This window comes from Oncorhynchus mykiss, chromosome 30 (genome assembly GCF_057628025.1).
Source record: "Oncorhynchus mykiss isolate SJ-2025 chromosome 30, ASM5762802v1, whole genome shotgun sequence".
Lineage (NCBI taxonomy): Eukaryota > Metazoa > Chordata > Actinopteri > Salmoniformes > Salmonidae > Oncorhynchus > Oncorhynchus mykiss.
In genome coordinates, this window is record NC_143051.1 from 2,866,372 (window position 1) to 2,887,500 (window position 21,129).

General features: G+C 43.3%; 1 protein-coding gene across 1 annotated transcript in view; it reads left to right on the forward strand.

Moving 5' to 3' along the window:
• The window catches only part of angpt2b (angiopoietin 2b), a 70,053-nt gene that overhangs the window by 18,612 nt on the left and 30,312 nt on the right, over positions 1 to 21,129 (forward strand). The window contains exons 2-3 of the mRNA XM_036971624.2: positions 10,645 to 10,800; positions 13,170 to 13,291. Of these exons, the coding sequence (XP_036827519.1) occupies positions 10,645 to 10,800; positions 13,170 to 13,291 (278 nt within the window). The remainder of the gene's footprint in view (positions 1 to 10,644; positions 10,801 to 13,169; positions 13,292 to 21,129) is intronic.

The following is a 21,129-nucleotide window of genomic DNA, read 5'->3' on the forward strand; positions in this document are numbered from 1 at the left end:
CTCTCCTGACCATATTCCTGGTATTCCCTGTATATCTCTCTCTACTGTCCATATTCCTGGTATTCCCTGTATATCTCTCTCTCCTGACCATATTCCTGGTATTCCCTGTATATCTCTCTCTCCTGACCATATTCCTGGTATTCCCTGTATATCTCTCTCTCCTGACCATATTCCTGGCATTCCCTGTATATCTCTCTCTCCTGACCGTATTCCTGGTATTCCCTGTATATCTCTCTCTACTGTCCATATTCCTGGTATTCCCTGTATATCTCTCTCTCCTGACCATATTCCTGGTATTCCCTGTATATCTCTCTCTATTGTCCTTATTCCTGGTATTCCCTGTATATCTCTCTCTCCTGAACATATTCCTGGTATTCCCTGTATATCTCTCTCTCCTGACCATATTCCTGGTATTCCCTGTATATCTCTCTCTCCTGACCGTATTCCTGGTATTCCCTGTATATCTCTCTCTCCTGACCGTATTCCTGGTATTCCCTGTATATCTCTCTCTACTGTCCATATTCCTGGTATTCCATGTATATCTCTCTCCACTGTCCATATTCCTGGTATTCCCTGTATATCTCTCTCTCCTGACCGTATTCCTGGTATTCCCTGTATATCTCTCTCTACTGTCCATATTCCTGTTATTCCCTGTATATCTCTCTCTCCTGACCGTATTCCTGTTATTCCCTGTATATCTCTCTCTACTGTCCATATTCCTGGTATTCCCTGTATATCTCTCTCTCCTGACCGTATTCCTGGTATTCCCTGTATATCTCTCTCTACTGTCCATATTACTGGTATTCCCTGTATATCTCTCTCTCCTGACCGTATTCCTGGTATTCCCTGTATATCTCTCTCTACTGTCCCTATTCCTGGTATTCCCTGTATATCTCTCTCTCCTGACCGTATTCCTGGTATTTCCTGTATATCTCTCTCTACTGTCCATATTCCTGGTATTCCCTGTATATCTCTCTCTCCTGACCGTATTCCTGGTATTCCCTGTATATCTCTCTCTACTGTCCATACTCCTGGTATTCCCTGTATATCTCTCTCTCCTGACCATATTCCTGGTATTCCCTGTATATCTCTCTCTCCTGACCGTATTCCTGGTATTCCCTGTATATCTCTCTCTACTGTCCATATTCCTGGTATTCCCTGTATATCTCTCTCTCCTGACCGTATTCCTGGTATTCCCTGTATATCTCTCTCTACTTTCCATATTCCTGGTATTCCCTGTATATCTCTCTCTCCTGACCGTATTCCTGTTATTCCCTGTATATCTCTCTCTCCTGACCGTATTCCTGGTATTTCCTGTATATCTCTCTCTACTGTCCATATTCCTGGTATTCCCTGTATATCTCTCTCTCCTGACCGTATTCCTGGTATTCCCTGTATATCTCTCTCTACTGTCCATACTCCTGGTATTCCCTGTATATCTCTCTCTCCTGACCGTATTCCTGGTATTCCCTGTATATCTCTCTCTCCTGACCGTATTCCTGGTATTCCCTGTATATCTCTCTCTACTGTCCATATTCCTGGTATTCCCTGTATATCTCTCTCTCCTGACCGTATTCCTGGTATTCCCTGTATATCTCTCTCTACTGTCCATATTCCTGGTATTCCCTGTATATCTCTCTCTCCTGACCATATTCCTGGTATTCCCTGTATATCTCTCTCTACTGTCCATATTCCTGGTATTCCCTGTATATCTCTCTCTCCTGACCATATTCCTGGTATTCCCTGTATATCTCTCTCTCCTGACCATATTCCTGGTATTCCCTGTATATCTCTCTCTCCTGACCATATTCCTGGCATTCCCTGTATATCTCTCTCTCCTGACCGTATTCCTGGTATTCCCTGTATATCTCTCTCTACTGTCCATATTCCTGGTATTCCCTGTATATCTCTCTCTCCTGACCATATTCCTGGTATTCCCTGTATATCTCTCTCTATTGTCCATATTCCTGGTATTCCCTGTATATCTCTCTCTCCTGACCATATTCCTGGTATTCCCTGTATATCTCTCTCTCCTGACCATATTCCTGGTATTCCCTGTATATCTCTCTCTCCTGACCGTATTCCTGGTATTCCCTGTATATCTCTCTCTCCTGACCGTATTCCTGGTATTCCCTGTATATCTCTCTCTACTGTCCATATTCCTGGTATTCCATGTATATCTCTCTCTACTGTCCATATTCCTGGTATTCCCTGTATATCTCTCTCTCCTGACCGTATTCCTGGTATTCCCTGTATATCTCTCTCTACTGTCCATATTCCTGTTATTCCCTGTATATCTCTCTCTCCTGACCGTATTCCTGGTATTCCCTGTATATCTCTCTCTACTGTCCATACTCCTGGTATTCCCTGTATATCTCTCTCTCCTGACCGTATTCCTGGTATTCCCTGTATATCTCTCTCTCCTGACCGTATTCCTGGTATTCCCTGTATATCTCTCTCTACTGTCCATATTCCTGGTATTCCCTGTATATCTCTCTCCCCTGACCGTATTCCTGGTATTCCCTGTATATCTCTCTCTACTTTCCATATTCCTGGTATTCCCTGTATATCTCTCTCTCCTGACCGTATTCCTGGTATTCCCTGTATATCTCTCTCCTGACCGTATTCCTGGTATTTCCTGTATATCTCTCTCTACTGTCCATACTCCTGGTATTCCCTATATATCTCTCTCTCCTGACCGTATTCCTGGTATTCCCTGTATATCTCTCTCTACTGTCCATACTCCTGGTATTCCCTGTATATCTCTCTCTCCTGACCGTATTCCTGGTATTCCCTGTATATCTCTCTCTCCTGACCGTATTCCTGGTATTCCCTGTATATCTCTCTCTACTGTCCATATTCCTGGTATTCCCTGTATATCTCTCTCTCCTGACCGTATTCCTGGTATTCCCTGTATATCTCTCTCTACTTTCCATATTCCTGGTATTCCCTGTATATCTCTCTCTCCTGACCGTATTCCTGGTATTCCCTGTATATCTCTCTCTACTGTCCATATTCCTGGTATTCCCTGTGTATCTCTCTCTACTGTCCATATTCCTGGTATTCCCTGTATATCTCTCTCTACTGTCCATATTCCTGGTTTTCCCTGTATATCTCTCTCTCCTGACCGTATTCCTGGTATTCCCTGTATATCTCTCTCTACTGTCCATATTCCTGGTATTCCCTGTATATCTCTCTCTACTGTCCATATTCCTGGTATTCCCTGTATATCTCTCTCTCCTGACCGTATTCCTGGTATTCCCTGTATATCTCTCTCTACTATCCATATTCCTGGTTTTCCCTGTATATCTCTCTCTCCTGACCGTTTTCCTGGTATTCCCTGTATATCTCTCTCTACTGTCCATATTCCTGGTATTCCCTGTATATCTCTCTCTACTGTCCATATTCCTGGTATTCCCTGTATATCTCTCTCTACTGTCCATATTCCTGGTATTCCCTGTATATCTCTCTCTCCTGACCGTATTCCTGGTATTCCCTGTATATCTCTCTCTACTGTCCATATTCCTGGTATTCCCTGTATATCTCTCTCTCCTGACCATATTCCTGGTATTCCCTGTATATCTCTCTCTCCTGACCATATTCCTGGTATTCCCTGTATATCTCTCTCTCCTGACCGTATTCCTGGTATTCCCTGTATATCTCTCTCTCCTGACCGTATTCCTGGTATTCCCTGTATATCTCTCTCTACTGTCCATATTCCTGGTATTCCCTGTATATCTCTCTCTCCTGACCATATTCCTGGTATTCCCTGTATATCTCTCTCTACTGTCCATATTCCTGGTATTCCCTGTATATCTCTCTCTCCTGACCATATTCCTGGTATTCCCTGTATATCTCTCTCTACTGTCCATATTCCTGGTATTCCCTGTATATCTCTCTCTCCTGACCGTATTCCTGGTATTCCCTGTATATCTCTCTCTCCTGACCGTATTCCTGGTATTCCCTGTATATCTCTCTCTACTGTCCACATTCCTGGTATTCCCTGTATATCTCTCTCTCCTGACCATATTCCTGGTATTCCCTGTATATCTCTCTCTCCTGACCATATTCCTGGTATTCCCTGTATATCTCTCTCTCCTGACCGTATTCCTGGTATTCCCTGTATATCTCTCTCTCCTGACCGTATTCCTGGTATTCCCTGTATATCTCTCTCTCCTGACCATATTCCTGGTATTCCCTGTATATCTCTCTCTACTGTCCATATTCCTGGTAATCCCTGTATATCTCTCTCTACTGTCCATATTCCTGGTTTTCTCTGTATATCTCTCTCTCCTGACCGTATTCCTGGTATTCCCTGTATATCTCTCTCTACTGTCCATATTCCTGGTATTCCCTGTATATCTCTCTCTACTGTCCATATTCCTGGTATTCCCTGTATATCTCTCTCTACTGTCCATATTCCTGGTATTCCCTGTATATCTCTCTCTCCTGACCGTATTCCTGGTATTTCCTGTATATCTCTCTCTACTGTCCATATTCCTGGTATTCCCTGTATATCTCTCTCTCCTGACCGTATTCCTGGTATTCCCTGTATATCTCTCTCTACTGTCCATATTCCTGGTATTCCCTGTATATCTCTCTCTACTGTCCATATTCCTGGTATTCCCTGTATATCTCTCTCTACTGTCCATATTCCTGGTTTTCCCTGTATATCTCTCTCTCCTGACCGTATTCCTGGTATTCCCTGTATATCTCTCTCTACTGTCCATATTCCTGGTATTCCCTGTATATCTCTCTCTACTGTCCATATTCCTGGTATTCCCTGTATATCTCTCTCTACTGTCCATATTCCTGGTATTCCCTGTATATCTCTCTCTCCTGACCGTATTCCTGGTATTCCCTGTATATCTCTCTCTACTGTCCACATTCCTGGTATTCCTTGTATATCTCTCTCTCCTGACCATATTCCTGGTATTCCCTGTATATCTCTCTCTCCTGACCATATTCCTGGTATTCCCTGTATATCTCTCTCTCCTGACCGTATTCCTGGTATTCCCTGTATATCTCTCTCTCCTGACCGTATTCCTGGTATTCCCTGTATATCTCTCTCTACTGTCCATATTCCTGGTATTCCCTGTATATCTCTCTCTCCTGACCGTATTCCTGGTATTCCCTGTATATCTCTCTCTCCTGACCATATTCCTGGTATTCCCTGTATATCTCTCTCTCCTGACCGTATTCCTGGTATTCCCTGTATATCTCTCTCTACTGTCCATATTCCTGGTATTCCCTGTATATCTCTCTCTACTGTCCATATTCCTGGTATTCCCTGTATATCTCTCTCTCCTGACCGTATTCCTGGTATTCCCTGTATATCTCTCTCTACTGTCCATATTCCTGTTATTCCCTGTATATCTCTCTCTCCTGACCGTATTCCTGGTATTCCCTGTATATCTCTCTCTACTGTCCATATTCCTGGTATTCCCTGTATATCTCTCTCTACTGTCCATATTCCTGGTATTCCCTGTATATCTCTCTCTCCTGACCGTATTCCTGGTATTCCCTGTATATCTCTCTCTACTGTCCATATTCCTGGTATTCCCTGTATATCTCTCTCTCCTGACCATATTCCTGGTATTCCCTGTATATCTCTCTCTCCTGACCATATTCCTGGTATTCCCTGTATATCTCTTTCTCCTGACCGTATTCCTGGTATTCCCTGTATATCTCTCTCTCCTGACCATATTTCTGGTATTCCCTGTATATCTCTCTCTCCTGACCGTATTCCTGGTATTCCCTGTATATCTCTCTCTACTGTCCATATTCCTGGTATTCCCTGTATATCTCTCTCTCCTGACCGTATTCCTGGTATTCCCTGTATATCTCTCTCTACTGTCCATATTCCTGGTATTCCCTGTATATCTCTCTCTCCTGACCATATTCCTGGTATTCCCTGTATATCTCTCTCTCCTGACCATATTCCTGGTATTCCCTGTATATCTCTCTCTCCTGACCATATTCCTGGTATTCCCTGTATATCTCTCTCTACTGTCCATATTCCTGGTAATCCCTGTATATCTCTCTCTACTGTCCATATTCCTGGTTTTCCCTGTATATCTCTCTCTCCTGACCGTATTCCTGGTATTCCCTGTATATCTCTCTCTACTGTCCATATTCCTGGTATTCCCTGTATATCTCTCTCTACTGTCCATATTCCTGGTATTCCCTGTATATCTCTCTCTACTGTCCATATTCCTGGTATTCCCTGTATATCTCTCTCTCCTGACCGTATTCCTGGTATTTCCTGTATATCTCTCTCTACTGTCCATATTCCTGGTATTCCCTGTATATCTCTCTCTCCTGACCGTATTCCTGGTATTCCCTGTATATCTCTCTCTACTGTCCATATTCCTGGTATTCCCTGTATATCTCTCTCTACTGTCCATATTCCTGGTATTCCCTGTATATCTCTCTCTACTGTCCATATTCCTGGTTTTCCCTGTATATCTCTCTCTCCTGACCGTATTCCTGGTATTCCCTGTATATCTCTCTCTAATGTCCATATTCCTGGTATTCCCTGTATATCTCTCTCTACTGTCCATATTCCTGGTATTCCCTGTATATCTCTCTCTACTGTCCATATTCCTGGTATTCCCTGTATATCTCTCTCTCCTGACCGTATTCCTGGTATTCCCTGTATATCTCTCTCTCCTGACCATATTCCTGGTATTCCCTGTATATCTCTCTCTACTGTCCATATTCCTGGTAATCCCTGTATATCTCTCTCTACTGTCCATATTCCTGGTTTTCCCTGTATATCTCTCTCTCCTGACCGTATTCCTGGTATTCCCTGTATATCTCTCTCTACTGTCCATATTCCTGGTATTCCCTGTATATCTCTCTCTACTGTCCATATTCCTGGTATTCCCTGTATATCTCTCTCTACTGTCCATATTCCTGGTATTCCCTGTATATCTCTCTCTCCTGACCGTATTCCTGGTATTTCCTGTATATCTCTCTCTACTGTCCATATTCCTGGTATTCCCTGTATATCTCTCTCTCCTGACCGTATTCCTGGTATTCCCTGTATATCTCTCTCTACTGTCCATATTCCTGGTATTCCCTGTATATCTCTCTCTACTGTCCATATTCCTGGTATTCCCTGTATATCTCTCTCTACTGTCCATATTCCTGGTTTTCCCTGTATATCTCTCTCTCCTGACCGTATTCCTGGTATTCCCTGTATATCTCTCTCTACTGTCCATATTCCTGGTATTCCCTGTATATCTCTCTCTACTGTCCATATTCCTGGTATTCCCTGTATATCTCTCTCTACTGTCCATATTCCTGGTATTCCCTGTATATCTCTCTCTCCTGACCGTATTCCTGGTATACCCTGTATATCTCTCTCTACTGTCCACATTCCTGGTATTCCCTGTATATCTCTCTCTCCTGACCATATTCCTGGTATTCCCTGTATATCTCTCTCTCCTGACCATATTCCTGGTATTCCCTGTATATCTCTCTCTCCTGACCGTATTCCTGGTATTCCCTGTATATCTCTCTCTCCTGACCGTATTCCTGGTATTCCCTGTATATCTCTCTCTACTGTCCATATTCCTGGTATTCCCTGTATATCTCTCTCTCCTGACCGTATTCCTGGTATTCCCTGTATATCTCTCTCTCCTGACCATATTCCTGGTATTCCCTGTATATCTCTCTCTCCTGACCGTATTCCTGGTATTCCCTGTATATCTCTCTCTACTGTCCATATTCCTGGTATTCCCTGTATATCTCTCTCTACTGTCCATATTCCTGGTATTCCCTGTATATCTCTCTCTCCTGACCGTATTCCTGGTATTCCCTGTATATCTCTCTCTACTGTCCATATTCCTGTTATTCCCTGTATATCTCTCTCTCCTGACCGTATTCCTGGTATTCCCTGTATATCTCTCTCTACTGTCCATATTCCTGGTATTCCCTGTATATCTCTCTCTCCTGACCGTATTCCTGGTATTCCCTGTATATCTCTCTCTACTGTCCATATTCCTGGTATTCCCTGTATATCTCTCTCTCCTGACCGTATTCCTGGTATTCCCTGTATATCTCTCTCTACTGTCCATATTCCTGGTATTCCCTGTATATCTCTCTCTACTGTCCATATTCCTGGTATTCCCTGTATATCTCTCTCTACTGTCCATATTCCTGGTATTCCCTGTATATCTCTCTCTACTGTCCATATTCCTGGTATTCCCTGTATATCTCTCTCTCCTGACCGTATTCCTGGTATTCCCTGTATATCTCTCTCTACTGTCCATATTCCTGGTATTCCCTGTATATCTCTCTCTCCTGACCATATTCCTGGTATTCCCTGTATATCTCTCTCTACTGTCCATATTCCTGGTATTCCCTGTATATCTCTCTCTCCTGACCATATTCCTGGTATTCCCTGTATATCTCTCTCTCCTGACCATATTCCTGGTATTCCCTGTATATCTCTCTCTCCTGACCGTATTCCTGGTATTTCCTGTATATCTCTCTCTCCTGACCATATTCCTGGTATTCCCTGTATATCTCTCTCTCCTGACCGTATTCCTGGTATTCCCTGTATATCTCTCTCTACTGTCCATATTCCTGGTATTCCCTGTATATCTCTCTCTACTGTCCATATTCCTGGTATTCCCTGTATATCTCTCTCTCCTGACCCTATTCCTGGTATTCCCTGTATATCTCTCTCTACTGTCCATATTCCTGTTATTCCCTGTATATCTCTCTCTCCTGACCGTATTCCTGGTATTCCCTGTATATCTCTCTCTACTGTCCATATTCCTGGTATTCCCTGTATATCTCTCTCTACTGTCCATATTCCTGGTATTCCCTGTATATCTCTCTCTCCTGACCGTATTCCTGGTATTCCCTGTATATCTCTCTCTACTGTCCATATTCCTGGTATTCCCTGTATATCTCTCTCTCCTGACCGTATTCCTGGTATTCCCTGTATATCTCTCTCTACTGTCCATATTCCTGGTATTCCCTGTATATCTCTCTCTACTGTCCATATTCCTGGTATTCCCTGTATATCTCTCTCTACTGTCCATATTCCTGGTATTCCCTGTATATCTCTCTCTACTGTCCATATTCCTGGTATTCCCTGTATATCTCTCTCTCCTGACCGTATTCCTGGTATTCCCTGTATATCTCTCTCTACTGTCCATATTCCTGGTATTCCCTGTATATCTCTCTCTCCTGACCATATTCCTGGTATTCCCTGTATATCTCTCTCTCCTGACCATATTCCTGGTATTCCCTGTATATCTCTCTCTCCTGACCGTATTCCTGGTATTCCCTGTATATCTCTCTCTCCTGACCATATTTCTGGTATTCCCTGTATATCTCTCTCTCCTGACCGTATTCCTGGTATTCCCTGTATATCTCTCTCTACTGTCCATATTCCTGGTATTCCCTGTATATCTCTCTCTCCTGACCGTATTCCTGGTATTCCCTGTATATCTCTCTCTACTGTCCATATTCCTGGTATTCCCTGTATATCTCTCTCTCCTGACCATATTCCTGGTATTCCCTGTATATCTCTCTCTCCTGACCATATTCCTGGTATTCCCTGTATATCTCTCTCTACTGTCCATATTCCTGGTATTCCCTGTATATCTCTCTCTACTGTCCATATTCCTGGTATTCCCTGTATATCTCTCTCTACTGTCCATATTCCTGGTATTCCCTGTATATCTCTCTCTACTGTCCATATTCCTGGTATTCCCTGTATATCTCTCTCTCCTGACCGTATTCCTGGTATTCCCTGTATATCTCTCTCTACTGTCCATATTCCTGGTATTCCCTGTATATCTCTCTCTCCTGACCATATTCCTGGTATTCCCTGTATATCTCTCTCTCCTGACCATATTCCTGGTATTCCCTGTATATCTCTCTCTCCTGACCGTATTCCTGGTATTCCCTGTATATCTCTCTCTCCTGACCATATTTCTGGTATTCCCTGTATATCTCTCTCTCCTGACCGTATTCCTGGTATTCCCTGTATATCTCTCTCTACTGTCCATATTCCTGGTATTCCCTGTATATCTCTCTCTCCTGACCGTATTCCTGGTATTCCCTGTATATCTCTCTCTACTGTCCATATTCCTGGTATTCCCTGTATATCTCTCTCTCCTGACCATATTCCTGGTATTCCCTGTATATCTCTCTCTCCTGACCATATTCCTGGTATTCCCTGTATATCTCTCTCTCCTGACCATATTCCTGGTATTCCCTGTATATCTCTCTCTCCTGACCGTATTCCTGGTATTCCCTGTATATCTCTCTCTACTGTCCATATTCCTGGTATTCCCTGTATATCTCTCTCTACTGTCCATATTCCTGGTATTCCCTGTATATCTCTCTCTCCTGACCGTATTCCTGGTATTCCCTGTATATCTCTCTCTACTGTCCATATTCCTGGTATTCCCTGTATATCTCTCTCTCCTGACCGTATTCCTGGTATTCCCTGTATATCTCTCTCTACTGACCGTATTCCTGGTATTCCCTGTATATCTCTCTCTACTGTCCATATTCCTGGTATTCCCTGTATATCTCTCTCTACTGTCCATATTCCTGCTATTCCCTGCATATCTCTCTCTCCTGACCATATTCCTGGTATTCCCTGTATTCCAGCTGGAGAGGTCCATCCAGGAGAACCTGCATTCTGGGATGGAGGAGATGAAGACAAACGCTGTCCACACCCAGACGGCGGCCATGTTGGAGATCGGGACTAAACTCTTCAGCCAATCAGCCGAGCAGACCCGCAAATTGACAGATGTGGAGACCCAGGTAAGCCAATCGGTGGACCTGTTGTGAAGACTACCCCTCTTGCCATGGTCCCTTACTCTTCCATGTCTATATCAAGATATATGATGACAATTGGCTTGCTGATCATTTAGAGGTCGAACAATCCTGGTCTGAAAGAGGCTCTTGGTTCAGCCCTACAACAAAAGACATGATTCAACTTTCAATGTTTTGATTAGTTGCTAAGTTGTCCCAGGTGTGATTAATTGATTAGGCCAGTTGTCCCAGGTGTGATTCATTGATTAGGCCAGTTGTCCCAGGTGTGATTCATTGATTAGGCCAGTTGTCCCAGGTGTGATTCATTGATTAGGCCAGTTGTCCCAGGTGTGATTCATTGATTAGGCCAGTTGTCCCAGGTGTGATTCATTGATTAGGCCAGTTGTCCCAGGTGTGATTCATTGATTAGGCCAGTTGTCCCAGGTGTGATTCATTGATTAGGCTAGTTGTCCCAGGTGTGATTCATTGAATAGGCCAGTTGTCCCAGGTGTGATTCATTGATTAGGCCAGTTGTCCCAGGTGTGATTCATTGATTAGGCCAGTTGTCCCAGGTGTGATTAATTGATTAGGCCAGTTGTCCCAGGTGTGATTAATTGATTAGGCCAGTTGTCCCAGGTGTGATTAATTGATTAGGCTAGTTGTCCCAGGTGTGATTCATTGATTAGGCTAGTTGTCCCAGGTGTGATTCATTGATTAGGCCAGCTGTCCCAGGTGTGATTAATTGATTAGGCCAGTTGTTCCATGTGTGATTCATTGATTAGGCCTGTTGTCCCAGGTGTGATTCATTGATTAGGCCAGGTGGATTAATTGATTAGGCCAGTTGTCCCAGGTGTGATTCATTGATTAGGCCAGTTGTCCCAGGTGTGATTCATTGATTAGGCTTGTTGTCCCAGGTGTGATTCATTGATTAGGCTTGTTGTCCCAGGTGTGATTCATTGATCAGGCTAGTTGTCCCTGGTGTTATTCATTGATCAGGCTAGTTGTCCCTGGTATGTTTCATTGATTGAGCTAATTGTCTCAGGTGTCTTGTCATTAGTTAAGACCAAAAACACTCCACACCCTGTGGCACTCCAGGACCAAGGCTGGTGAACCAGGGTTGACCTCTGAGATCTGTTGTCCCTCAGCGTGAACACTTAGATTGACATGCTGAGTTGACGGACAATCAGCCAGTTAAAACATTAAACATGGAGCCACAACACAGATGGTCTTTAGTTGTACCGTAGAGCTGTAGGACAGTGCAACCTGAACAAATATTATGACTGGTTGGTTATCAGTCTAGCTGTAAAAATAAAGATACAAATGTAGCGGTCAACCTTGATTAAATATAAATCTGTGAAATGGTTTAACAGGCCCACTCCATGTTTATCTACCTGTGTCTGGTGTATAGCTCTGAGAAACTACACAGGCGTCTCTATATCAGCTGGTCATTTAATCTGCACTGTCCAGTTTACAGTAGCTATTATATAAGAAAGAATACCATGCTATTGTTTGAGGAGAAAGCACAAATTTGAACATGAAAAGTTATTAATAAACAAATTAGGCACATTTGGGCAGTCTTGATACAACATTTTGAACAGAAATACAATGGTTCATTGGATCAGTCTAAAACTTTGCACACACACTGCTGCCATCTAGTGGCCAAAATATACATTTGCTGGGCTGGAATAATGTACGATGGCCGTTCTTTTGCATTTCAAAGATGATGGTACAAAAAAATACAAAAGAATGGTTGGTTTTTTTCTTTGTGTTATTTTTTACCAGATCTATTGTGTCATATTCTACTACATTCCTTTCACATTTCCATAAACTTCAGTGTTTCCTTTCATATGGTACCAAGAAAATGCATATCTTTGCTTCAGGTCCTGAGCTAAAGGCAGTTAGATTTGGGTATGTAACTTTATGCGAGAATTGAAAAAAACAGGTGCGATCCTGAAGAGGTTTTTAACAAGAATTTAAGAAGGTAACTGTCAGGTAACTGAATAACCCTCCCTCCCCCCCCCCCCTCCCTCCCTCGCTCCCCCTCCCTCCCTCACTCCCCCCTCCCTCGCTCCCCCTCCCTCGCTCCCCCCTCCCTACCTCCCCCCTCCCTCGCTCCCCCTCCCTCGCTCCCCCCTCCCTACCTCTCTCACTTCCCCCTCACTTCCCCCTCCCTCGCTCCCCCCTCCCTCCCTCCCTCGATCCCCCTCCCTCGCTCCCCCCTCCCTCCCTCCCTCACTCACCCCTCCCTCGCCCACCCTCCCTTGCTCCCCCTCCCTCGCTCCCCCCCCCTCACTCCCCCCTCCCTCGCCACCCCTCCCTCACTCCCCCCTCCCTCGCTCCCCCCTCCCTCGCTCCCCCCTCCCTGCCTCCCTCCCCAGGTGCTGAACCAGACCAGTAGAATGGAGATTCAGCTGTTAGAGTATTCTCTGTTCACTAACCGTCTAGAGAAACACGTCCTCCAGCAGAATCAAGAGATCTCACGACTCAACGATAAAAGCAGGTATTGCAGCCCTATCCACCACACCCTCAGAGGGCCATATCCACCACACCCTCAGAAGGCCCTATTCACCACACCCTCAGAGGGCCCTATCCACCACACCCTCAGAGGGCCATATCCACCACACCCTCAGAGGGCCCTATCCACCACGCCCTCAGAGGGCCATATCCACCACACCCTCAGAGGGCCTTATCCACCACACCCTCAGAGGGCCCTATCCACCACACCCTCAGAGGGCCCTATCCAAATCGCCCCCCTCGATATGCAGACGTCATGGTTACCCCAGGGTAGAGAGCCCTCGATATGCAGACGTCATGGTTACCCCAGGGTAGAGAGACTCTCTATATGCAGACGTCATGGTTACCCCAGGATAGAGAGACCCTCGATATGCAGACATCATGGTTACCCCAGGATAGAGAGACCCTCGATATGCAGACGTCATGGTTACCCCAGGGTAGAGAGCCCCTCGATATGCAGACGTCATGGTTACCCCAGGGTAGAGAGACCCTCAATATGCAGACGTGATGGTTACCCCAGGATAGAGAGCCCCTCGATATGCAGACCTCAGTTGCTGCTGTACAGGTGTTTCTGTGGTGTGTGTGTGTGTGTGTTTGTGTGTGAGTGTGTGTGTGTGTGTGTGTGTGTGTGTGTGTGTGTGTGTGTGTGTGTGTGTGTGTGTGTGTGTGTGTGTGTGTGTGTGTGTGTGTGTGTGTGTGTGTGTGTGTGTGTGAGTGTGTGTGTGTGTGTGTGTGTGTGTGTGCGAGTGTGTGTGACTCATGGATAGAAAGTTTGGAACGCAGCATGACGTAACCAGTCCATCCAAGTATGCATAACACCGTCCACACACACACACACACGCACACACACACACACACACACACACACAACCGTGCAGTCGTGAAGTGAGCGTGGCAGTGCCTCTTCCACCTCAGGAGGCTGATAAACATTTGGTATGGGGCCCTCAGATCCTCAAAAAGTTCTACAGCTGCACCATCGAGAGCATCTTGACTGGCTGCAATCACCGCTTGGTATGGCAAATGCACTACGCTTGACCGCAAAATGCTACAGAGGGTGGTGCGGACAGCCCAGTAAATCCCTGGCTCTTCACAGGCTGTTTCCTTGGCATTTGCTGAATAGAACGGTCCTTCTTGTCCCCCTCTGCAGTCATTTATTCATATATATATATAGGAGATACAGGAGTCTGCATAATGTTAAGTCCTGAGACATGCATTTAACACAATTGGTTCCTTTGAATCAACCAATCCAGTGCTGCTTTATTGTGCTGACAGGTCACCTGACCCCACTAGGGGTCAACCGTTCAGTTGCTGTCCCACTCCTCTAGTCTCTATCTGCCACCTCCCTTTCTTATGGTCACTCTTAGGAAGAAGAAAACAATGGTTCATCAAGGGTTCTTTGACTGTAGGATGGTTCCTCTTAGAATAGAGAGACTACCATCCATTCATCCTCTCTCTCTCTCTCTCTCTCTCTCTCTTTCTCTCTCTGTCTCTGTCTCTGTCTCTCTCTCTCTCTCTCTCTCTCTCTCTCTCTCTCTCTCTGTCTCTCTCTCTCTCTCTGTCTCTCTCTCTCTCTCTATCTCTCTCTCTCTCTCTCTGTCAAATTCAAATTCAAATTCAAGCTGCTTTATTGGCATGAAAAACATTGTGTCAATATTGCCAAAGCAACAATGTATGCAATATACATTGTAACAAAATTATAAATGATAGCAAATAATAATATAAAATGGTAGTAAATAATAATACAAAATTAAATACAAAAATAATAACAATAAAATGGTAACAGTCTACAGTAAACATTAATAATTATAGTAATAACAATAATAGTAATAATAAGTAAGTTACTGTTTACTATGCAGATGTTATTATTCAGTGTCCCTCAGGCTATGGCAGGAAAATACATATTTGGCTGCAAGAGGAGCCATTGCTCCTTCGCCCATGAGTATTCTTAGTTTTTCCTCTGGGTTCAATTTGTAAAAATTTGGAATATATGTAGTCATTTCTGTGAATAATGAGTCTCTTTGTGAGGAATATTTATCACAGTAAAGGAGAAAGTGCATCTCTGTCTCTACCTCCCCTGTCATGCAGTGACCACATACACGCTCCTCTTTGGGTAGCCATGTCTTTTTATGTCTGCCGGTTTCTATTGCCAATCGGTGGTCACTCAGCCTGTACTTGGTAAGGATCTGTCTCTGCTTCGTATCTCTGACAGAGTAGAGATAATCAGCCAATTCATATTCTCTGTTTAGGGTCAGATAGCAATTTAGTCGGCTTTGGGATTTTGTTTCGTTTTTCCAGTATTGTAAGTATGATTCCTTTGATTGGTTCATGATTTTGTTTATTGGAATTCTTTTTTTTGAAGCAGTGCTGGTGTCAGCTTGGTTGGTGAGGTCCAACACCAGCTGACTGAGAGGGCTCGTTTCTGGGCTCAGCTCTTGGTCTTCAAGTGCTTTAAATTGCAGACTCGAATTTGGACTTGAATTTAGATGTAGCCAAAATTTTAATGATCTTTTCTGTATTTTCATTATTACTGGAAAACGGCCCAATTCTGCCCTACATGCATTAGTTGGTGTATTTCTCTGGACTTGTAGAATTTTCCGACAGAATTCTGCATGTAGGGTTTCAATTGGATGTTTGTCCCACATTTTAAAATCCAGTTTATTGAGTGGCCCCCAAACCTCACTTCCATAAAGTGCTATTGGTAGGATTACACTGTCAAATATTTTAGTCCAAATTCTAATTGGGATGTTGATTTTGAATAATTTCATTTTTATTGCATACATTGCTCTGCGGGCTTTTTCTTTGAGTGCCTTCACTGCCATATTAAAGTTTCCCGATGCAGATATGGTCAGACCAAGGTAGGTGTAATTTTTTGTGTGTTCAATTAAGGTGTTGTTCAGGGTGAATTTACATTTTTGTTTCTGACATCTGGGTTTTTTTTGGAAAATCATGATTTTAGTTTTTTGGAAATTTACTGCCAGGGCCCAATTATGGCAATATTGCTCCAGAATATTAATGTTTTGTTGAAGACCTTCTTTGGTTGGTGATAGAAGTACCAAGTCATCAGCATATAGCAGGTATTTCACCTCTGTGTCAAATAGTGTGAGTCCTGGGGCTGGAGATTGGTCCAACATGTCTGCTAATTCATTGATATAAATGTTGAAAAGATTTGGACTCAAATTGCAGCCTTGTCTCACACCTCGACATTGTGAAAAAAATTCTGTTCTTTGGTTTTTGATTTTTATTGCACACTTATTTTCTGTGTACATACATTTTATTAAGTCATACACCTTACCACCAAGCCCACTTTGTAGAATTTTGTAGAATAGCCCTTCGTGCCAAATCGAATCAAATGCTTTTTTAAAGTCAATAAAGCAAGCAAAGATTTTGCCCTCTTTTTTTTGGTGGACGTGTTTATTAATTAGTGTGTGTAAGGTGTATATATGGTCAGTAGTGCGATGGTTAGGGAGAAAGCCAATTTGACATTTACTTATTACATTTTTTTCTTGAAGAAAGGTTTGAATTCTTGAATTCAAAATGCTACAGAAAATCTTTCCCAAGTTACTGTTGACGCAAATTCCCCTGTAATTATTGGGGTCTGATTTGTCTCCACTTTTGTGGATAGGGGAGATGAGCCCCTGGTTCCAGACATCAGGGAAGCAGCCAGAAGTTAAAACCATGTTGAACAATTTAAGCACAGCATTTTGCAACTCAGGTGTGCTGTTTTTCAGCATTTCATTTCTGATGTTGTCTACACCACAAGCCTTTTTTGATTTAATAGATTTTAGCTTTTCATTTAGTTCTTGTTGGGTTATTGGGTAATCTAATGGATTTTGGTTGTTTTTAATGACTGATTCCAGGATGTTCAATTTTTCTTTAATTTCTAATTGGTTCTGGTTTAAGTCTTTTTGTGGGATGTTTTTGTATAGATTATCAAAGTAAGTTTTCCAAATTCCTACATCTTGTATGGCTAATTCTTGTGGCTTTGTTGTGCTTAAATTGTTCCACATGTCCCAGAACTGATTTTGGTCAATTGCGTTTTCAATTTCATCAAGTGTCTTGTTGGTATAATTCAATTTCTTGCATTTCAGTGTTTGTTTATACTGTTTCAGAGTTTCAAAGTATTCATATCGTAGCTCTGGGTTGTTTTGCTGCTTATGTTTTTTGTTTGACATTTGTCTTAGGTGTTTTCTAATTGTTTTACATTCATTATCAAACCATTTGTCAGAAACATTTTGATTTTTGCTTCTGATGTTGCATTGCTTTGGTTTTCTCAAATTTGCTTTCGATGCTGCTTTTTGGAATATGCAGTTGATGTTTTGGGTAGCTGAATTGACACCATCTTTATTGTTTTGGTACTGTGAGTTATTGAAAAACTGTATAGAGTTCATCATTTCATTTGAGTTCAATGTTTCAATGAATGCCTCTGCACTGTTTGGAGCCCATCTGAACGATTGGTTTATGTTGTAAAGTTTATTGGGCTGTTTTTTTGAATGAATATTGCCGGTTAATTTCTTCAGAAACACGTTGATCTGACTGTGATCTGACAATGGTGTCTGTGGTCTGACAGTGAATGCACTAATGGAGGAGGGGTCAATGTCAGTGATGGCATAATCGACTACACTTGTCCCAAGAGCTGAGCAGTAAGTAAACTGACCTAAAGAGTCCCCTCTGATTCTACCATTAAGCATGTACAGGCCTAAGGCTCGACAGAGATGTACTAACTCTTTTCCATTTTTGTTCAGTATTTGGTCAGGACTGTTTCTATTATTTATAATAGGGCTACTGTACAAGGAGGGGTGTCCAAATATGTGGTGGTTACCTCCCGCATCAGTGTAGTCAGGCTCAGAACCTGTTCTTGCATTGAAATCTCCACAAAGAAGCACTTTACCCTGCGCCTGAAATGTAATGATTTCTGTCTGGAGATTGTCAAAAAACTGATCATCATAATATGATGAATCTGAAGGAGGAGCATAAGCTGCACATATGTATACATCATTGTCACAATAGATTGTACCTTTGTTAAGTTTTAGCCAAATGTGAGTGGTACCTTTTTTCATTTCATTCAGTGCTAAGTCCTGCTTATGCCAAATGATGATTCCACCTGAGTCTCGGCCCCGTTTAACATTTTTATGTTTGATTGATGGTAGTAAACTTTCTCTATAGCCTGAGGGACACTGAGTATCTATGTCTCCACGACACCATGTTTCCAGTAGGATTATGATGTCCTGTCCCTTGATGTTTTTAATCAATTCTGGATTAGTTGTTTTATAACCAAAATGTGAAGAGTATAGGCCCTGGATATTCCAAGAGCTGATAGTTAATGATCTCATTTATAATAAGTGATATTCACTGGTTTGAGTAAAGTACATCGAAAAAAACAAAAAAAATAAAATACTATATATACATATATATATATACATACATATATATATATATATATATACATATATACATATACATACATATACATATACATATACATACATATATACATACACATACACATACACATACACATACATATATATACATACACACACACACACACACACACACACACACACACACACACACATACACACACACACACATACATATATGCATATATATATATACATACACATACACATATATATATATATATATATATATATACATATATATATATATATATATATATACACACATACATGCACATACACATATACACACATACATACATACATACACACACACGAGCACACACACACACACACACACACACACACACACCATTACATATAATAATTATTATAATACCGGTGTCAATACATTTAGGAATATTTGTAAACAAATTAATAAGAATGGAATAAGATTGCACTGTACTTATTTTATGTGCAATCTGCAACCCTGTGTGTTTGTGTGTGTGTGCGTGTGTGTGTGCGTGCCCGTGTGTGAATTAAAGGGACTGTCTAGCTCAGTAGTCTGCATATTAGTTGCAGTAGTTGGCGCACCTCTCCTATCTCTGATTGTTCTAGGGGTCTTCTGCCAGAGGTTACCTCAGCATATGTAGGCTGACGATCTAATTGATACATGGTGTGGACTGCATCATGTGGTCTACTTCCCTGAAGGGCAGTGTTCTGACCGACCCTGGAGTAGTGGTCAGAGCTGTGTTGTGATGGGCTGGGTCTAGTAGAGCTGTGTTGTGATGGGACAGGTCTAGTAGAGCTGTGTTGTGATGGGCCGGGTCTAGTAGAGCTGTGTTGTGATGGGCCGGGTCTAGTAGAGCTGTGTTGTGATGGGCCGGGTCTAGTAGAGCTGTGTTGTGATGGGCCGGGTCTAGTAGAGCTTTGTTGTGATGGGCCAGGTCTAGTAGAGCTGTGTTGTGATGGGCCAGGTCTAGTAGAGCTGTGTTGGGATGGGCCGGGTCTAGTAGAGCTGTGTTGTGAAGGGCCGGGTCTAGTAGAGCTGTGTTGTGATGGGCCAGGTCTAGTAGAGCTGTGCTGTGTTGGGCCTGGTCTAGTAGAGCTGTGCTGTAATAAGCCATGTCTGGCTCTTTTCTCCTCGGGATGGTGGAGGTACTGTTGTTTCAGAAGGTGGGGCGGGGGACCTTTGTTGCTGGGGTGATGGGTGTGTGGGTCCCTGCCAAGTGTTGCATCTTTTAGGTCCTTGGCAAAGGTTCTGATACTGTCCTGATCAAGATGTATATTATCATATAAGTGTTGACATGTCAGAGTGGGGTGGTGAGCCGTTCTGACGTTGAGCAGTGAGGCACAGTCCACAGTGATCTGTTGATTTATTTTGTCGATCAACTTTTCTGGGAAGTCTTTTCTTGGTAGGAGGGTGGACACAACTATATTGGTTGTTGGGAACATAGCCTGTGCCCGTTCTGCCACTCTTCTCACTGCCCCAGATACATTTTCACCTTTGGCATGAAGGTCGTTTGTGCCAGTGTGGATGATGATGTTGTCAGGGGTGTCAATCCTGGTCTGACTGAGTAGCTGCATTGCACTCTCAGTTGTAGGACACCAGAATTTATACACCTGGTGTCTAGGGAATAATCTTTCCTGGACTAAGAACTTCCCATTTGAATCAATTAGAATTGCAGTTGTGGGTGATTGTCTGGGTGGAGCAGACTGGGAGGCTGGTATTCTGACCTGGGCTGGAGCAGACTGGGAGGCTGGTAGGTTAACCTGGGCTGGAGCAGACTGGGAGGCTGGTATTCTGACCTGGGCTGGAGCAGACTGGGAGGCTGGTAGGTTGACCTGGGCTGGAGCAGACTGGGAGGCTGGTAGGTTAACCTGGGCTGGAGCAGACTGGGAGGCTGGTATTCTGACCTGGGCTGGAGCAGACTGGGAGGCTGGTAGGTTGATCTGGGCTGGAGCAGACTGAGAGGCTGTTAGGTTGACCTGGGCTGGAGCAGACTGGTAGGCTGGTGCAGTGTCATCCGGCTGTCTAGTGGAGGCCATGCTGGTCTCAGGTTCTGCTTGTGTTGTACCAAGCTGGTGGACATGTTCTCTAGATGCAGAGGACACAATGACTCTCTGCCGGTTGAGGGTGTCAATGTACCTCTCTTTTTGTTCGAGCTCCTTTCTTGTTGTGCTCAGATGGTCTCTGAGGTCATCATTTGTCTGACTCAGCTTGTCCATTCTGCTTTCTAATTTAGCTATGGATGCTCTGCTCTCCTCCCTGAACTGTTTCATCTCTTCTTTGAGTTTCTGGACAGTGTCCTCCTCTTGAAGCTTGTTCTCTCTGAGTTCTATGACCTCTGCTTCGACTAGAGAGAGGGTGTTGTGGAAACGTTGCATAGCAGGTGTTCTTATTGAAATTGTCATGTCCTTGACT